A 20,408-nucleotide genomic window follows, 5' to 3' on the forward strand; every position below is an offset into this window, starting at 1 on the left:
TAAAACCTTCCAAGGTCAGCAAAATGAGCTGAGATGATAGCCCTCCACCCCAGGTAACTAAGGGTTCCCCCAAAGCTTGCTGGCTTTCTCATCCCTTGGCTGGTTTCTCTCCCAGCTCAGTCCATGAACTCCCCGCAGACCGAGGAGCTCTTCGACCTCATCGCCAGCTCCCAGAGCCGGAGGTTGGATGACCAGCGGGCCAGTGTGGGGAATCTTCCCGGCCTCCGCATCACGCCCAGCAACCTGGGTCACCTTCGCATGGACGGTGAGGCCCAGGAACCTGGCGATGATTTCTTCAACATGCTGATGAAGTGCCAGGTGAGTTTGTTGCCCTTTCTACCACTGGTGGGAAATTCTAATAGTAAACGGGAGGGAAATTCAACCTCTGCCAAACTTCACAAGGGGCTTCTCTTGTTCACAGGCCTTCATGTTCCCTGGATGAGGGTAGACCTCTTTTAGGGTTAACGCTTTGGCCTTGGGGCGAAGGTCTGGGCTCAAGCCATCATTTAGCCACGGGGTTCAGTGGAGGATTTTAAAACCACTTTCTTGCAGCTAGATCTATCTTGCAGGCTTTAGAATGGAATAATAGAAAATGAATGGAATGGAAACAGGAATAGGAATAATAGAAATGGAAATAAAAAATAATTAAGAATTGAATAGAATAACAGAGTTGGAAGGGACCTTGGAGGTCTTCTAGTCCAACCCCCTGCCTAGGCAGGAAACCCTACACCACTTCAGACAAAGGGTTGTCCAACATCTTCTTTAAAACTTCCAGTGTTGGAGCACCCACAACTTCTGGAGGCAGGTTGTTCCACGGTTGAATTGTTCTCACTGTCAGGAAATTTCTCCTAGATCTAGGCTGCTTCTCTCCTTGATTAGTTTCTTGTTGAGGTGGAGATGACATGAGGAGGGGGAAGACACTCCCTGGCATAGGCCATTTTCAACAAAGCAGGATATAAATGCAGTAATGAAATAATCAACATAACCGGAGCAGTCTGGCCCAGTTCAAGAGAAGTTGTGGCTAACGTCTTTATCTAGCATTGGGCAAATCTTAGCTTTTGGGGGAACGTAAGAGGTGTGATCCCAGTCCAGAAGCCCCAGGGACTAAGCACAGGATGGGTGAGCCTGTCCTTCACTTGGGGAGCCAAGCAGGAGGGTTCAATCCTCTTCCCACTGCAGGGAAAGATCTTGAGAGTGTATGGCTTCCCCTGCTAAAGTCAGCTTTAGCACTTCAAACACTTGGCTGTCCTCTAAAATTAGATTACAATCCCTCCTGCTTTCTCGTGTTTTCTCATGCTGAGCAAGATGCTCAGTGCCGTATGTGGGGTTCTTCCTGATTCACACTGAAGTCCTCTGACAGCCCTGCAAAGCTGGCTGGCAAGGAAGCCCTGCCTAGTGGAGCAACTCAACAGAAGAACCTGGTTTGGTGACCCTCCTCTAAAGTCATGAACTTAAGCTTTTTCCTTTGTTTTCTGCCAGGGTGGGTTTGAGTTAAATGAACCCCCATTAGATCAATCACTATTTAAATCACTAGTAAAAAGGCTTGATTTAAATCAAACTGAGTTAAATCGTAATATTTAAAGAGCAACTGTCATCTCTGTCCCACAATGGCTCCTCCTCTGACCCCATTGACTCACCAACCACTTTAATGGGAGGGCTGGTGATGCGGCAGGGACACAGCAAGGTGAGGGACGTGGTGGGCAACAGAAGAGTAGATGCCCACTAACAAGTGTTGCCATGATGGATCTGAAGTGACAGGTGTTCTTTAATATTATATTTATAAGCTGCTTAGAAGGTTTCACTTCCATTTTTACTGGTTGCCCTTTTCCCCTCCCACTTGGAACTTTGTGGTACAAATGTATCTCTCTTCAAACAATCTTGCAGTTTGTAGTCTACGTAGATTTACAAAACAAGGGGATAAAGGAATATGATTTCTCTCATGGTTACTGGGAAATTGTGGTGAACGCATCAATGCAGTGCCTGTTGTCTCAGCTTGCATGGAGCTTCGATCCATGGAATGAGTTTGCCAAGAATGTAAATACTGCAGATTCTTTTTTTTAATCCTTGGTTTTTATCCATCCTCGTTTTCTGCAGTCCTCCCGCCTGGATGACCAGCGCTGTGCCCCGCCCCATTCCACCCCCCATGGCCCCACGGTGCCCGATGAGGATTTCTTCAGCCTCATCCAGCGGGTCCAAGCCAAGCGCATGGATGAGCAGAGGGTGGACCTGGCTTCAGGCGAAGAAGACCAAGCGGAGGACTGAGCACCAGATCGCCAGCAAAGGCCCAGCTTCGGTTAAGGCAGAGCAAGCGCCCAGCGAAGGGACTTCTGGATGCAGCTGAAGATCTGGGCCGTGGCACTCAGTGCATTTCTGGGTGGGGTGCACTTTCTCCCCCTGGGGAACATGGCACTGGCCAGAGTGGCAAGCAGAATGGGTGGGCACTTTCTCCTGACCAAGGTGCCTTTGGGCCAGCTGGGCAGGATCGCCAAGTGTGTGGACCCTTCTCTGCTTGATGTTTGGCTGTGAAAACCAGGCTCAAGAACTGATGAAGGGGACAGTCTGCACCAAGGAAATCTGGATGAGGGCCACGCCTCAAGGGGCTGCTGGAGAGGTTGACACCCCCCCCCCCAAAAAAAAACCCAGGTTGATTTATGTCTCTGCCTCTTTCAGCAGCCAACTTGGGAATATGGATTGATGACAAATCAGTGACTGTGTGTTTGTGTGACTGTGTGTGTGTGTGTGTGTGTGTGTGTATGCAAACCTTGCTTTCAAAATATGTTTTGGGGTGCCCTTTTATCTCAGGTGCAATCGGATGCTAGTTGGAAAGGTGTTAAGGAGGAAACAGAGGGAAGCAAACATCCAGAGCCAAGATGCAGTTTCTGTTAGCCAGGGGAAATTGGGCAGGACCTATAATTGGGCCGATGGCCTTTGACTTACGATCGCAGTTGGGTTCAGAATCGTGTCGGGTGGCTGTTTTGCTTAGCGACTGCAATCCCGGTTCTCCCAGTTGCAGTGATTGGACAGGATATTAAGCAGAGTTGGGGAAGCGGGATTACGGGGGGGTTGGGGATCAGGCTGTGCAGTTTGCAGAAATCTTCCCACAGGCCACACCTGTGTCAGCTGCAGGGCCCAATGGGGCACAGAAATATCCATGGGCCTTCTGCCTGCCCGGCCAGCTCTGGCCCGATTACAGGATCCGGGACCACTTGTAAATTGCTCCACGTCGTTCAATAGTGACAAAGTTATTCTAAGTCAGGGGTCGGCAACCTTCAACACAGAAAGAGCCATTTGGGCCCGTTTTCCACAGAAAGGAAAACACCGGGAGCCAGAAAACCTGGGTAGGCGTGGCCAACTCTATGTTGCTCACTCCCACCCAGTCACATGACCTACCATAGCCACGCCTATCCAGGTTTTATGGCTCCAGGTGTTTTTTTTTCCGGTGCTAGTCACTCACCTTCAGTATTCTGCATCTCTCTGGAGATTGGGTAGATGGGTGGAGGGATGGAGTTGCCGCAGTTCTTAAAACCAGGTGGGATGTGATCACTTCGCTCAAAGCCTGCGAACCCAGCACTCCTGCTTGTTAAGTGATGGCTCCTCAGGTGGACTGAATCCCTGGTTCGATGTGCCAGGGGTGTCTTAGGAAGGCTGGGGAAATCTTGGGATGCCAAAGGCAGGATGGCAGATGCTACAGTGCATCACAAAGTTTGTATCCAGCCCACTAGGGTAGGGAGGTCTGGTGTGCTAGCACACAAAGTGTCTCACTTTTGCCATTCCTTCCCAAGCAAGGTCAGGCATGCCCGTCCTGTGTGCGGCAAGGCCTTCTTACCAAGGCTGCCTTGTGCCACTCTCCCAAGTGGTCTCCATTCCCATGATCCTTCAGAGGTCCTTGAAGTTTTGCATGCTCATGGGCCAGAGATGGGGGTCAGGAAGGACCTCCCCATCACTTCTAGCCCTGGGAATCCAACTGCAGCAGCTCAGAAATCCTGGCAACTGCAGTGAAAGGCTGGCTCTTCTTCCCTTTCTCCATCCCTCCATTGACTATCCAGCTAATTAACAGAAGGGCCGAGGTGAGGGATTGTTCTCGTTGCTGGGTGAGTATCTCCCAAACAAATTGTCTTCTCAGCAAAAGCGTCTTTGATGGCATCCTACAAAACCTCCAGTGGTAGAGAACATGCCCTGACTCCAAAAGGGTTCAGGGGGTCCCAAATCCCCCTTCAGGACACAGCCACACCCAGAAAGCCTTTCTCCTCAGAGTCCATGGGCAGTGAGGGAGGCATGGCGGCTGCTGGGGCAAACAGCCCCACCCTTTGCTTTGTGCCATAGTTAAGGGTCTCCGTGCCGGGAGGCCAAAGTCCCACTTCTCTGCTGCAGAGGGGAAGGTCAGCTGGTGGAGAAGGCCAGGCCCATCCCTTTCTCTAGGCTGCGGCAGACCAGAAGAAAAAAAAAGCTGTTGCAGGGATGATCTTGGCCGGTATACTTGAATGTATCGCTAACTTATTGTTTTTGAAGTATGTGTCTCTTGTGATTTTTTGAAAGGGCAGGTGGGGGAAGAAAGCAAAAAAGTTTTAATTCTTTCCTTTCCCCCTCAAAAGTCAAAGAGCTGCCAAATTAATTCAAAAGTACAGAGATCTCAGAGGAGAGAGAGAGAGAAATAAAAGTTGTTGAATAAACTCTTTGTGAGCAAAGTTCTTTGGAAATTATTTTCTCAACCGTCCGGGACTAATGCAGACGGAGGAAGGAAACTTAGGCACAATTTTTAAAAAGGACATCTTGTTACATATTAACACCCAAAGCGTGAAGAATAAACAGAGTGAATAGTCTTAGTACATGAGAGCAAAGATGACATTGGTGCAGTTACTGAAATACGGTGGGAAGAAACCAGGAGGATTTAAAATGTTCAAAACAGGCCTAATAAAAGAGGAGAAGTTGCACTAAACCTTGGTAGAAATGCAAAAGAAAAGAAAACCATAGCAATAGCAGTTAGACTTATATACCGCTTCATAGGGCTTTCAGCCCTCTCTGTCAGCTCCTCTCCATTAATTAACTAGGAAAGAAAGACCATCAGACTCCATGTGTGGAAAATCAAGTGTACTTTACTAATTAAGAATGGTTAAAAGGCAAAGCGTAGCAAAGTCTGATTAATTAGGCGCGAAAGCAATTGATATATAGAATAGCCCATTCCCCACCCCTTGGCATCATAGTCCCAGTCCAATCATAAGTCTTCCAAGTGTCAGGTGTGAGATAACTTCAAAAGGCATCACGAAGATGGAATGTCAGTGCCGTTAGACCTGGCGGGAAACACCCACGCATGCGTAGTCTGATCAGCCGGTGAACTCCAGAACATTCCTCCAGCACAATGAGTAACCCCTCCCAAATACCATGCCCTCCCTCCCCGTTTCATGGCAGCTGAAGCGATAGCAAAGCAGAAGCTGACATCCGGCCGTCCCCCGGAAAAAGGCGATCAGGCCTGGAAAACGAAAAAAACACAAACAAACAGACAAACAACAAAACACAAAAGAGAAAAAAGGGGGGGGGAGAAAATTAAGGCTTGTCAGGATAGGCAGCATAAAACTTCTGAAGCAGCCGGGGAGCACGAACATGGGACTTGTCAACCCATTCCGTATGGGAGGGGGGAAAATGTTTCCAAGCCACTAAGTACTGGATGCGATTACGCCGCTTGCGGGAGTCCAGGATTTCACTGACCTCAAAGTGCTGTTCACCATCAATCAACAAAGGAGCAGGTGGAGGATTAGCAGGCGGACGTAAAGTTGAAACACGAACAGGTTTAATGAGGTTAACGTGGAACACGGGATGAACACGGTTGAGATGCTTAGGCAGCCGCAAACGAACAGAGACAGGATTGATGATCTTGAGGATGGGGAAAGGACCAACATACTTGGGTCCCAATTTTTGGGATTTTTGTGTGGTCTGAAGGAACTTTGTGGACAAGTAGACCAGGTCACCTTCCTTGTACTGATAAGGCTGCGTACGCTTCTTATCAGCCTGCTTCTTGTGAGCTCGATGAGCGGCATCCAACGTAGCAAGAGTCAAAGGCCAAAGACGGCTGAGACGTTCACTCCAGTCAGCGACGGAAGAAACTTGCGGTTGGTCACGTGGTAACTCAGGAATAGGTACAAAGTCCTGACCAAAAACAACCCGGAAAGGGGTAAAACCAGTGCTGGTATGAACAGAATTGTTGTAAGCCACTTCAGCGTGCGGCAACAAGTCTACCCAATCATCCTGCTGATAATTGATGAAACAACGTAAATACTGTTCTAGAACAGAATTAGTCCTTTCACAGGCCCCATTAGTCTGAGGATGGTGGGCGGAGCTAAGGCCCTGGGCGGAGCCAATGCGCTTAAGAAATTCCTTCCAGAAGGTTGAGGTGAATTGGACACCTCTATCAGAAATAATACGATCAGGCACTCCATGCAATCGGTAAACGTGGGAAATGAAGAGTTTAGTGAGAGTCTTAGCAGAAGGAATCTTGTGGCAAGGTATAAAATGAAGGTATAAAGTGTCCCTGGCTCTCAGGAAGCTCGACAATGAAGTCCATCGAAATTTCCTTCCAAGGGGCAACAGGCCATGCCACAGACTGGAGGGGTTTGGGTGGTTGAGGGTAGCTTGGCCCGGCAGTCTGGTGCGCGATGGCCTACCTTCCCACAACGAAAGCAGGTAAACGGTCTGGATTTTCCAGAGGGGTCTCCCCTCCCTTCGCCTCTCAGTCCGAAAGGGGTTTTGCGGCTTGAGGGGGAAGATTTCGCAGCTCTGTCCCTTTGCTTCTGCCTCTCCTCCTTTGCACATCGGAGTCGCATTAAATCTAGTTCAATATCAGCTGCGTTTTCAAACCAAACTGTTAATCGCTTGGGAAGGTGGCGATTAACACATTGTTGATAAATATCTTCATCCAAGCCCAAAGCAAAATTGTCCAAAAGGGCTTCTTCACTCCACCCCCTCATGTAATTACTCAGGTGTTGAAACTCCTGGATGTACTGGGTTACCGGCCTATCCCCTTGCGTGAGGGTCATAAATTTAAGTTTGCCATGTTTCTCAGTCAGAGGGTCATCAAAACGTCTCTTGAACGCTCCCATAAACGCGTTAAAATTCCTCAGAAGAAGACAAAGATTGCGGCGAGGGTTCTTTCGGATCATAACCCAGTTTGGATGGAACTGGGAAGGGCAGTGCAGGCAAGAAGGTCTTGGAGGTTGAATGAAAATTTATTTAGATATGAAAAGTATATTAATGATTGTAAAAAGTTGTTATCTGAATACTTTGTTCTTAACATGAATAAGGGTACATCTATGGAATATGTATGGGATGCAAGCAAAGCGTATATGAGAGGAGTATTGATGAATATAAACAAAATACATAGACACAAACAAGGGCAAAAACGAAAAGAATTGGAAGAGGAAATTAAAGGGAAAGAGTTGGAACTAACATTAAATCCAGGTGATATAAAGTCTAAGGAAGCAATCTCCATATTAAAATCCCAATTCGATATGCTGATTTCTGACCAGGTAGCCACCAGTTTATTATATGCAAAACACAATACTTTCTGCAATGTAAATAAACCCGGCAGGTGGTTGGCTTACCAGATTAGGAAAAAAAGAAAAAATCGAAACGTATCCAAATTGCATTATAGAGGGAAGGAGGTGTTTCAACAGGAGGAGATTCAAAAGGCATTTCGAGAATTTTATACAGAATTGTACAAGGAGGACAAAATTAGGGGTTTAGACATAGATAAATATTTAGATAAAGAGAAAATCCCCCTAGTTAGAGAAGAATACAGGCAAAAGTTGAACCAACCAATAACCTCTGAGGAAATCCTGCAGGTAATTAAACAACTAAAGTTAGGGAAAGCACCAGGTACAGATGGTTTAACAGCGGTTTATTATAAAAACTTACAGTTAGAAATGGTAGAACCTCTTAGAGAATTATTTAATAAAATTCAATCGGAAGGTAAAGTGCCCCCATCATGGAAGACAGCGTTTATATCGTTGATACCCAAAGAAGATCAAGATACTACCCAGCCAAAAAATTATAGACCTATCTCATTACTTAATGTAGATTATAAAATTTTTACTAAAGTATTAGCAAATAGGTTAATGGTGGTTATTCAACAATTGATACATACCGACCAAACAGGCTTTATACAGGGGAGGCAGATGAAGAGCAATATTAGATTAATCATTAATGCTTTAGAATATTTGGGAAAGAATAATCAAATCCCTGCCGCACTCATATTTTTGGATGCTGAGAAGGCCTTTGATCGAGTTAATTGGCAATTCCTGTTGAAGATATTGCAAAAAATGCAGATAGGAGATAGTCTTTTATGGTCAATTGCTGCAATATATCAGCAGCAAACAGCCCAAATCATAGTCAATGGAAGTTTAACAGACTCCTTTCAAATCGAAAAAGGTACAAGACAGGGCTGTCCTTTGTCCCCACTATTGTTCATTATAACTTTGGAAGTATTGCTGAATAAAATACGGGGCCTGGATGGTTTAAAAGGGATCAAGATTAGACAGCAAGAATATAGAGTCCGCGCCTTCGCGGATGATCTGGTCATAATATTGGAACAACCGCAGGAATCCAGTACGATCTTAATGAATACAATTAATCAATATGGTCAAGTCTCTGGCTTTAAAATAAATTTAGGAAAAACTAAAATATTAGCCATAAATATGGATACTAAACAAAAGGAAGAATTAGGAGCGATGCTAGGATGTGATGTAGTTAAGAAAGTCAAATACCTTGGAGTTAATATTCTAACTTCAAATGGGAAATTATACAAGCATAATTATGAACCACTTTGGCATAGTATACAGATGGAGATGAAAAGGTGGGAGAAATTGCATCTATCCTTGCTGGGTAGGATAGCGGCAGTAAAAATGAACATCTTACCAAAATTTTTATTTCTTTTTCAAATGTTACCAATACTTAAAAGAGATGCGAATCTTTTAGAATGGCAGAAGGGTATCAACAAATTTGTATGAGCAGGAAAGAAGCCGGGGGTAAAGATGAAAATAATGCAAGATGTACGTGAAAGAGGAGGATTGAAATTACCCAATTTAAAATTATATTATGATGCAGTAGCATTATCTGCAATCAGTGACTGGACCCATTTAACCAATGATAGAATATTGAATATCGAGGGACATGATTTGGTATACGGTTGGCATGCTTATTTGTTATTCAACAAAAAATTAGATAAGAATTTTAAAAATCATATTTTAAGAAATGCTTTATTGCGGGTCTAGAAAAAATATCAACACAGACTAAACGATAAGCTGCCCATGTGGGCAATTCCTAGACATGCAATTCAAAATATGAATATAGAACAAAAACACGATAGAACCACTTACAGACAACTTCTCACTTCAGAAGGGGGGGGGGTGTTACAATTAAAATCTTTAGAGACACTTAAAGAGGAGAAGGTAGTTCAGACATGGTTTCAGTATGGCCAATTACAGGCTAGGTGGAAAATAGACCAAAAAACTGGCTTTGAAACAGTTGAGGATAATTTGTTTAAACAAATAAGAGATCAAAGCTTAATGCATATAAAGAGGATATATAATGTATTAATACAGATGGATTCCGAAACGGAACTGATTAAAGACTGTATGATAAAATGGGCACAGAATATTGAGGAACCAATAATGTTGGACACATGGGAAAGAATATGGGTAAGAAATGTGAAATTTACACAAGCACAAAACTTGAGAGAAAATTTTTATAAGATGTTTTATAGATGGCATTTAGATCCCAAAAAGCTCGCTTCTATGTATCCGAATGTACAGCCTAAATGTTGGAGATGTGGTTCCCTTGATGCTACATATTTTCATATATGGTGGACATGTCGAAAAGTTAAGGCATTTTGGATAAAACTGTGGTGGATTATGCAAAATATCTTCAAAAGAAGGATAAAATTCACCCCTCAGTTATTTTTACTAGGTATATGTACTGATTTTACAGCGGTAGAGACTAATTTGGTTCTGTACTTAATAACTGCAGCAAGACTGTTGGTGGAGCAATACTGGAAGAAGGAAGATGTACCTACAACTCAAGAATGGACTTTGAAAGTTATAAACTTAGCCGAGATGGCAAAAATCTCAGCATATCTTAAAGACCACTCAAACGAGAGATATAAACGAGACTGGAAAAAATGGATTGACTATACACAAAGCAAATATGGGACTAAGAAATTCCAGATAGCATATGCTTAAGATTAGTAATAACTTAAACTGTTTAAAGTTTGGGTAACAGTAAGAAGCTGAGTTCAACGCAGAGATCCTTTCGATCCTTTTCTTCTGCTTTGTTTTTAAGATACCTTAGACCGTGTTTGTTAAAAAGCTATACCGTGTACAGGCTCTGGGAAGTCGGGGGGGAGGGAAGGGAGGTGGGGTTTTAGGGGGGGGGAGGGGGGAAATATAATATGTCTTAGATCTCAAAGCACATGATTGCACTTGTATACTGTGGCTTTTTAATGTTAGTGTAAAAATAGGACAAGCTGAATATATTGATAGACAATAGAAATACACCGAATGGAGGAGTAGAGTGAAAGAAGAAAGAGGGGTAGCGAGGGTGGGAAGGAGGATTGGAAGTAGGAGGAGAAGGAAGGGTGGGAATGTATTGGGAGAGAGGAGCGATAGAGGGGGAGGGGAAGTAGGTAGTAGAGGGGAATGTTGGAAGGAAGAATGTAAGTTGGAGGGGGTGAAAGAGGGTGTATGGTGGGTCAAGGTGGCATATTGGGTTTGTATTTTGGGGGGTATGGTCTATGAAAGCGAGGGCTGTATTTATTATTCAATGTTATATGCCCTGGTCATGCACAGTATACATGTGATTGTATGAAATGAAATGGAAATGGAAATAAACGTATTTTAAGAGCAAAATTCCTCAGGAGGGGGGAGTTTGCTTGGTGTAAGCCTGTTGCACAGTCAGAGGCTTCGTCGTCCAGAGCCAGCAAAACTATGCGTACTTTTAAAGTGTCTGAATCAAAATCAGGCCCATAGATTTCCATGTAATTATAAACCTGCATGATGAAGGACCCCAGCTTCTTAGGATTTCCATCATATCTAACAGTCAAGGGGGGTACTTTAGCTATTCGGCATCTTCTGGGGGGTGGGGCCCCTGGTCTGGCAGCACCCCTGGCTGGGGGTGGGGGGGGTGAAGTTGCCCGTGGGTTTTCTTGCTCCCACCCCCTCTCGGCCTCTTCTCCCTCCCCGAATCTTTGCCCAGAGTACCTCTGTTCCAAGAAATCAGGTTGACCTCCTTCCTGGGGTCTTCGTTCGGCTGCCCTTTCAAACAGCCTTTCCTGGTGCTTTCTTCTGGTAACGGCCGCATCCCAGGTCGCACTTTCTTCTCTTTGCCCCACCGACAAGGACCAACCGGGGGGGGGGGGGGCTTGCAGGGCTTGTTATTTCCAGCCGAACCATCTCTTCAGGAAATAAGATATCCTCCAATTTTTGTGAAGTTTCTTTTTCCATTTCTTCTTCGCTGGCATGGGAAGACGTTTTCTCTGTTTTCGTCCTTTTGAAGCTTTCACCCCCCACAGAAGGCTGTAACCTCCTGGTAGGGTGTTAATGAGACTTTGCTATCTGTCAGCTCCTCTCCATTAATTAACTAGGAAAGAAAGACCATCGGACTCCATGTGTGGAAAATCAAGTGTATTTTTACTAATTAAGAATGGTTAAAAGGCAAAGCGTAGCGAAGTCTGATTAATTAGGCGCGAAAGTAATTGGAGTATTGGAGTATTGGAGTAGTTTATTTATATGCCGCCCTTTTCCCTGGGGGGACTCAGGGCGGCTTACAATTCGAAAGGAGGGGAAAACAAACAGATTAACACATAAGAACAATACATCATTAAAAGCACAACATTCATACAATTCGGGTGGGTTACGGTCTTTAACCCCAGGCCTGACAGGATAGCCAGGTTTTGAGGGCTGTGCGGAAGGTCTGGAGGGTGGTGAGGGTACGAATCTCCACGGGGAGATCGTTCCATAGGGTCGGAGCTGCCATCGAGAAGGCTCTCCTCCACGTGGTTGCCAGTCGACATTGACCGGCAGATGGAACTCGGAGGAGGCCTAATCTATGGGATCTAATTGGTTGAGTGGAGGTAATTGGCAGTAGGCGGTCTCTCAAGTACCCAGATCCACTACCATGAAGGGCTTTGTAGGTGACAAGTAGCACCTTGAAGCGTACCTGGAGATCGACAGGTAGCCAGTGCAGCTCGCGGAGGATAGGTGTTATGTGGGTGAAATGAGGTGCACCCACAATTGCTCGCGCGGCCGCATTCTGGACTAGCTGAAGTCGCCGAATACTCTTCAAGGGCAGCCCCATGTAGAGCACATTGCAGTACTCCAGCCTAGAGGTCACAAGGGCACGAGTGACTGTTGTGAGAGCCTCCCGGTTCAGGTAGGTGCGCAACTGGTGCACCAGGCGAACCTGGGCAAATGCCCCCCTGGTCACAGCTGACAAATGGTGTTCAAAAGTCAGCTGTGGATCCAGGAGGACTCCAAAGTTGCGGACCCTGTCTGAGGGGCGTAGTATTTGGCTCCCCAGCCTGAGAGATGGAATACTTGCCGAATTAGTGGGAGGGAAACACAACAGCCACTCAGTCTTATCTGGGTTGAGCACAAGCTTGTTAGCCCTCATCCAGTCCCTAACAGCTTCAAGGCGCTGGTTCATCACATCCACCGCTTCATTGAGTTGGCACGGGGCGGACAGATACAGCTGAATATCGTCAGCATACTGGTGCTATTTTATCCCGTGCCGCCGAATGATCTCGCCCAGCGGTTTCATGTAGATGTTAAAAAGTAGGGGGGACAGGACCGAACCCTGCAGCACCCCATATGTTAGGGGCCTAGGGGTCGATCTCTGCCCTCCGACTAACACCTACTGCGACCTGTCCGAGAGGTAAGAGGAGAACCACCGTAAAACAGTGCCTCCCACCCCCACCTCCCGCAGTCGTCGCAGAAGGATACCATGGTCGATGGTATCGAAAGCCGCTGAGAGGTCAAGGAGAACCAGGATGGAGGCGTGGCCTCCATCCCTGGCTCTCCAGAGGTCATCGGTCAATGCGACCAAAGCGGTTTCTGTGCTGTAGCCAGGCCTGAAGCCAGACTGGAATGGGTCAAGATAACTAGCTTCCTCCAAGGACCGCTGGAGCTGAAAGGCCACCACCTTCTCAATAACCTTCCCCACAAAGGGGAAGTTGGAGACTGGACAATAGTTGTTAAGAACGGCTGGATCCAAAGATGGTTTCTTCAGGAGGGGTCTCACCACCACCGCCTTAAGAGCGGGGGGAAGACCCCCACCCGAAGGGAGGCGGCAACAACCGCCTGGATCCAGCCCCGTGTCACCTCCCTGCTGTTAACGACCAGCCAGGAGGGGCACGGGTCCAGTACACATGTGGAGGCACTCACAGCTCTCATGGCCTTGTCCACGTCCTCAGGGGCAACAGCTTGAAACTCAACTCAGCGATGGCCTACCAGATTATCCCCTAGTGCCTCGGCTGGATCTGCGGAATTGGAGTCCAAGTCCGACCGAAACCAAGCAACTTTGTCCGCTAGAAACTGGACGTAATCCTCAGCCCTACCCTGCAAAGGATCCCCCATATCCCTCCTATTTAGGAGGGAGCGGGTTATCCTGAACAGGGCGGCTGGGCGCGACTCAGCGGAAGCAATCAGAGTGGCAATATAAGTTCTTTTCGACGTCCTGATTGCCCTGATGTATTCTCTGATGCAAGATGTTAAAAGTGCTCGGTTCGATTCGGATTTATTGGATCTCCATAAGTGCTCTAGGTGTCTCTTCCGGCGCTTCCTCAGAGAGGTAAACCAAGGGGGCCTCCTGGATCCACTGCCTCGGAGCGGCCGTAGAGGCGCAATCTGGTTAAGAGACTCTGTCGCTGCTGAGTTCCAACCAGCAACCAGAGTCTCCGCCGGACTGCGGGTGAGGGTATCAGGAATAACCCCAAGCTCCGTCTGGAACCTCAGAGGGTCCATAAGTTGCCTGGGGCAGAACCACCTGGTCGGTTCCTCCTCCCTACAGTGGGGGTTTGGTCTCCGAAAGTCAAGCCTCAGTAGGTAATGGTCTGACCACGACAGGGGTATGGTCTCACTACCCCTCAGACCAAGATCACAAGTCCACTGCTCCGAGAGAAATACGAGGTCAAGCATGTGACCCGCTGAGTGGGTTGGGCCCCGAATTACTTGGGTCAAGCCCATGGCTGTCATGAAAGCCATGAACTCCTGCGCTCCATCAGTGTTCACCGAGCGAAGGCAGATTGAAATCCCCCAGAACCATAAGCCTGGGGAACTCAATTGCCAGCTCGGCTACCGACTCGAGGAGCAAGGGGAGGGCTGCTGCAACACTGTTGGGAGGCAGGTACATTAACAGCAAACCCACTTGACCCTTGAGGTCCAACTTCACCAGCAGGGACTCACACCCGACAGGCTCCGGAGCAGGGATCCTACGAGGTACTAGAGACTCTCGGATAACAATAGCCACACCCCCACCCCTTCTATAAGCTCTCGGCTGATGGAGCACCTGAAAACCTTCTGGGCACATCTCTACGAGGGGGACTCCTCCCTCCGGGCCCAGCCAGGTTTCAGTAATACATGCCAGGTCTGCCCTCTCGTCTAAAATTAAGTCCCGGACGAGAGGAGCCTTATGAACTACAGACCTGGCATTTAGCGACAACAGCCTGAGACCAGGGTCCTGATTACTCGTGCCATCTGGCCTTGGTGTGGGACTCATAGGGCCGGAAGGAGGGATCTCTGTAACGTAGCGAGCCCTCCTTCCCCGGTAATGGCCAGCCCTAAAGTCCCCGCCATATCTGCCCCTCCCTGTTACGACCGTGATGCTCCGGCCCACTCCCGTGTCCATAGTCCCCCCGACCACCCCAATGACCCCCGCATTCCTCGACAGGTCCTCCGAATCAAACATACTCATTCACTCACCCAGGCAATTGATATATAGAATAGCCCATTCCTCACCCCTTGGCATCATAGTCCCAGTCCAATCATAAGTCTTCCAAGTGTCAGGTGTGAGATAACTTCAAAAGGCATCACGAAGATGGAATGTCAGTGCCGTTAGTCCTGGTGGGAAACACCCACGCATGCGTAGTCTGATCAGCTGGTGAACTCCAGAACATTCCTCCAGCACAATGAGTAACCCCTCCCAAATACCATGCCCTCCCTCCCCGTTTCATGGCAGCTGAAGCGATAGCAAAGCAGAAGCTGACACTCTCTAAGCGGTTAACAGAGTCAGCATATTGCCCCCAACAACAATCCGGGTCCTCATTTTACCCACCTTGGAAGGATGGAAGGCTGAGTCAACCCTGAGCCGGTGAGATTTTAACAGCCGAACTGCAGAACTGTAGTCAGCTAAGTAGCCTGCAGTGCTGCATTTAACCACTGCGCCACCTCAGCTCTTGAATGCATTTGGGTTAATATGAAAGGAAAACTGAATGAGATTGCCATAGGTGTATACTGCGGACTACCCAATCGGAGGAACTAGATCGGGGGGGGGGGGGTATCAAACTCAAGGGTGCTTGGTTATGGCCCATGGGGGGTGCCCTGGAAAAAGCAAAGGACCGTCCCGCTATGTGCAGTGATGTGTGCAGCCCTACTGGGCCCCATTTTCAGCATTTATGGCCTCCTGCAGTCCTCTGCCAGCAAAATGTACCCCCCCGCAGTTCCATTTTCACTTGCAGTGTGTTAGGAAAACAAACTAAAAGAAAAAGAAACTTTTGTACTTGAGCATGCAAGAAGGGACAGGAAAAGGAAACAGGAAAGAGAAAGAAGGAAAGGTGAGAAGAAGGGAGGAGAAATAAGGAAAAGGGAAGGAGGAAGAAGAGGGAAGGAAAAAGGAGGGAGGGAGGAAGATTATAGTGAGAGAGGGAGGGTCTGAGGGAAGTCCTGCCTTGGTCACTTAGCCACCCCAGGTGCCCCCCAACAGAAGTGACCATGAGATGGTCCCTGAAAACATCCCCCCCCCCACTGCCCCACTGCTGGTCAAACCCGACCCTGATGTGGTCCTGAATTCAATCAAGTTTGATATCAGGGAACAATATGAATATTTTGCTGATCATTTAGCTGATGAACAGGAAGCACAGAAATGTTTTCACGATTCTGACAACTGGAAACACCTAGTCTCTGCACCTAGTGGGAGATCCAACAGGTCCCAAATGAGTCTTCTTCATTTAAAACATTCTTATAACTGCCCATCTTTCAGTCAACTCTCTGCAGCTCCCAAAAAACAGTTTTAAAAACTATACAACACATAAAAACATAAAACATTGAAAATTGAAAACCAACAAACAAAAGACTGGCATCAATCCATGTCAAATTCTCATTGTCTGATCTCCCAGCACCTGGAGAAAAGCCAGGGGTTTAAGGCTAAAAGGATGGAAGCCCTTTGAGAACATGGCTGGTATCTCACAAAGCTTTGTTGGCCTTAGAGAGTCCCTTATAGTGGTTTCTGCTGGAAGACAAGTGGACCATTCAGGGAATTCAACCGATAGGAGTTTCGGATATCTGGAATTGGTCTTTCATGCTTCTGACATTTGGAAAATCCACATAGAATAGAGTGTATCAATCAATGACAGAGAGAAGCTCTTTCACACCCAGAACAATAAAGGCCAAATTAGCCTTAGATTCAACCAGGGAACACATGCTTCATTTAGGATCCGATTGGGATGATTATTTAAAGGCAATTTATTAGAGGATTGTAGCAAAGAGACTTCCATCAATGAAGAGAGGAAATCCAGGACACAAAATTAGACTTAATTTTATACTCCATACAGTAGAAAAAGTAGAAAATGAGAGTTGATTGCATGGAAGAAATCATCCTGCTAAGTTGCATTTACATCAAAGACATGGACAGTAACATCCCATAAAATTAAGCATAACAACTGAAATGAGCATTGCATTAAAAGAACATTCACATGGGAAATAGCATCCTGAGCCACCTAAGTCTCTTCTGAAAAAGTACAATTTCAGGAGGTCAAAACAGTTGAACAATTGAAAAAGTCCTTTGTTATTCAGCTGAGACAGTCCCTTATTTGGCAATTATTATTTACTTTTCTTAATACTTTTCTTTACTCATCCCCCCCTTCAAAATTGGGATTATTATAATTATTATCATGAATAGTTTTGAAAGATTTTTCACATTCCGGGCACTGATATTTCTCTTCTCCCTCCTGGATCCTTTTGGGAAATCCAGGATCTTCCCAAGGACCCTCCATCCTCCAGGCATATATTCGGTTTCTCCAGTGGCTCCTTTGATGTCTACAAAGGCTGCTTCTCTGACTGAAGTTCTTTCCACACTCCAGGCATTTATGAGGTTTTTCTCCTGTGTGGATCCCTTGATGTTTATAAAGGTTGCCCCTATGACTGGGAGCTCTTTCCACACTCCAAGCATTTATGGGGTTTCTCTCCTGAGTGGATACTCAGATGCATTTTAAGAACATTATTTCTTTTGAAGCTCTTTCCACATTTGAGGCATTGAGATTTCTTTCCTCCCTCCTAGATCCTTTGGGGATTCCCATGTCTTCCAAAGGACCCTCCGCCCAACAGGGATTTCTTCCCTTTCTCTGCCCAGTTGATCCTTTGATGTCTACAAAGGGTGCTCCTCCAACTGAACTTCTTTCCACATTCCAGTCAATTATATGTTTTTTCTCCCAAATGGATCCTTTGATGTTTATAAAGGCTCCTCCTCTGACTGAAGCTTTTTCTACACTCCAGGCATTTATGAGGTTTTTCTCCTGTGTGGATGCTTTGGTGTGTATAAAGGGTGCTCCTCTGGCTGAAGCTCTTTCCACACTCCAGGCATTTATGAGGTTTTTCTCCTGTGTGGATCCTTTGATGTACATAAAGGTTGCCCCTATAACTGAAGCTCTTTCCACACTCCAGGCATTTATGAGGTTTCTCTCCTGTGTGGACCGTTTGATGTGTACAAAGGTTGCTCCTGTCCCTGAAACTCTTTCCACATTCCAAGCATTTATGAGGTTTTTCTCCTGTGTGGCTCTTTTGATGTGTATAAAGGTTGCCCCTCTGACTGAAGCTCTTTCCACACTCCAGGCATTTATGAGGTTTCTCTCCTGTGTGGCTCCTTTGATGTGTATAAAGGTTGCCCCTCTGACTGAAGCTCTTTCCGCACTCCAGGCATTTATGCGGTTTTTCTCCTGTGTGGATCCTTTGATGTATATAAAGGCTGCTCTGCTTACTGAAGCTCTTTCCACACTCCAGGCATTTGTGAGGTTTCTCTCCTGTGTGGTTACTTTGATGTGTATAAAGGTTGCCCCTCTGACTGAAGCTCTTTCCGCACTCCAGGCATTTATGCGGTTTTTCTCCTGTGTGGATCCTTTGATGTATATAAAGGTTGCTCCGCTCACTAAAGCTCTTTCCACACTCCAGGCATTTATGAGGTTTCACTCCTGTGTGGATCCTTTGATGTTTATAAAGGAGGCTCCTCTGACTGAAGCTCTTTCCACACTCCAGGCATTTATGAGGTTTTTCTCCTGTGTGGATCCTTTGATGTATATAAAGGGTGCTCCGCTCACTGAAGCTCTTTCCACACTCCAGGCATTTATGAGGTTTCTCTCCTGTGTGGCTCCTTTGATGTCTATAAAGGTTGCCCCTCTGACTGAAGCTCTTTCCACACTCCAGGCATTTATGAGGTTTCTCTCCTGTGTGGTTCCTTTGATGTGTATAAAGGGTGCTCCTGTCACTGAAGCTCTTTCCACACTCCAGGCATTTATGAGGTTTTTCTCCTGTGTGGATCTGTTGATGTGTATAAAGGTTGCTGCTGTGACTGAAGCTCTTTCCACATTCCAGACATTTATGAGGTTTTTCTCCTGTGTGGACTCTTGCATGTTGCTTAAGTTCTGCTCTATAATTGAAGCTCTTTCCACACTTCAAGCATTTATGTGGGTTTCCAAATGAGTGGATTTTTAGATGGTTCTCAAGATGGTCGTTTCTCTTGAAGGATTTTTCACATTCTGGGCACTGATATTTCTCTTCTTCCTCCTGGATCCTTTGGGGATTCCGGGGTCTTCTGAAGGACCCTCCGCCCTTCCAGACCGTCTCGGAGTCTCCGCCCGTTTCCTGGTCCCCGCATCGCCCTCCAGGCAGCCGCCTTTCTCGGAATCCCCCTGAGAGTATCCCTCCTGCAGCCCCGGAGCCTCCCGGCCTTTCTCCGCCATCTGCCGGGGAAGCCGCGCTGGGATCTCCTGCTTTCGGGCGGCGCTTCCTTCCTTCCTCCGCCGCGCTCCTCCGTCCTCCTGCAGGGGAGAGAGAGAGGCGGTCACGACTGCGTCCCCTTCCCCGCAGGAGAGGCCCAGGCCGAAGCCTCCGCCTACAACGGGCCTCCCTCCCCAAGTCCCCCTCAGCCGTCAGACCAAGCCAAGGGCGCCCGCCCTCTCCTCCCTCACAGGTCTCCCTTCTCCGGAGGAATCTCCCGGACTGCAACTTCCGGCGTCCCTTGCGCCCTACCTGCATCAGTCCGCATGCGCACCCTTATACGAATTTTTTCCCCCTCGTTGCTTCTCTGTATCCGAAAACGAGGGCCAGACCGGCCTTTGCCCGTTTTCGGCCAAGCTCCGCCTCTTCCTCTCCTGGCACCGCCCCCTGCAGCTTTCTTAGTCCGATTGCGGAAGTCGGGAAGGAAGCGCTTTTCCTACTAGATCGTGTCATTTGCATCGGGAAAACTTTTACGCTAATCCCTTCTGCAGCCCCGGAGCCTCCTGGCTTTTCCCCGCCGTCTCCCGGGGCGCCCGCGAAGGGACTTTCGTGCCCTGGGGCGGCTCTTCCTTCCTTCCCCCTCCGGATTCTTCCGTCCTCCTGCAGGGGAGGAGACAGAGAGAGAGGCGGGTGACGGCTGCGTCCCCTTTCCCGCAGCCTCCCCTTCCGAAAAAGACCCTCCCGGACTGCCACTCCCAGCATCCCCTGCGTCATCCGGCCTCCTCTGTCGCCGATTCATGAAGCTCCCAAGTTGCCCGTTTTGTTTCCGGAAGTGGAGGCTTCACGCCCTATCTTCTCCAGAAGTTCCGCCTGTTGCTTTGCAGAGACCGGACCCAAGCAGTCCTCCTGCCAATCGCCGCCCTCCCCAGAGCGACCAATCGGCGTGCGCCTTTCTTCAACCAGCCAAATAGCGCCTCCGGTGTTGATGGTTGCTATGGTTCCCAGTGGAGGCGTGGGCGCAGGGTTCCCTTTGATCTTTGGGGTCATTCTCCCCCCCTCTTTCCCCCCTATTGAGGCCGGGGGAGCTCAGGGGCTCTTCTGGGGCGGAGATCTTATAGCCGCCTATAAAGGGGAGCCAGTGGGGTCCAGTGATGGAGGCACTGGGGGAGAAAGCAAGAGAAGCTCTTTCGGTCCAGCCCACCTCATAGGGTCGTTGTTGGGGGA

General features: G+C 47.5%; 2 protein-coding genes across 2 annotated transcripts in view; one reads left to right on the forward strand and one right to left on the reverse strand.

Moving 5' to 3' along the window:
* Nucleotides 1-4,685, forward strand: part of GPSM1 (G protein signaling modulator 1) — a 112,998-nt gene extending 108,313 nt beyond the window's left edge. The window contains exons 13-14 of the mRNA XM_087704540.1: nt 116-318; nt 2,095-4,685. Coding sequence (XP_087560666.1) covers nt 116-318; nt 2,095-2,262 — 371 coding nt within the window. The 3' untranslated portion in view covers nt 2,263-4,685. The remainder of the gene's footprint in view (nt 1-115; nt 319-2,094) is intronic.
* Nucleotides 4,686-17,250: 12,565 nt separating this feature from the next.
* Nucleotides 17,251-20,018, reverse strand: LOC148048535 (uncharacterized). The gene is made up of 2 exons (XM_087704546.1): nt 19,497-20,018; nt 17,251-19,285 (listed from the first exon to the last, which is right to left on the reverse strand). The coding sequence occupies exons 1-2, from the start codon at nt 19,510-19,512 to the stop codon at nt 17,664-17,666; spliced, it is 1,638 nt and encodes a 545-aa protein (XP_087560672.1). The 5' UTR covers nt 19,513-20,018; the 3' UTR covers nt 17,251-17,663.
* Between the last annotated feature and the right edge of the window lie 390 nt (nt 20,019-20,408).

The sequence above is a fragment of the Thamnophis sirtalis genome, unplaced genomic scaffold (genome assembly GCF_051295495.1).
Source record: "Thamnophis sirtalis isolate CommonGarterSnake01/CBP01778 unplaced genomic scaffold, rThaSir2_p1.2 scaffold_2, whole genome shotgun sequence".
Taxonomy (NCBI): domain Eukaryota; kingdom Metazoa; phylum Chordata; class Lepidosauria; order Squamata; family Natricidae; genus Thamnophis; species Thamnophis sirtalis.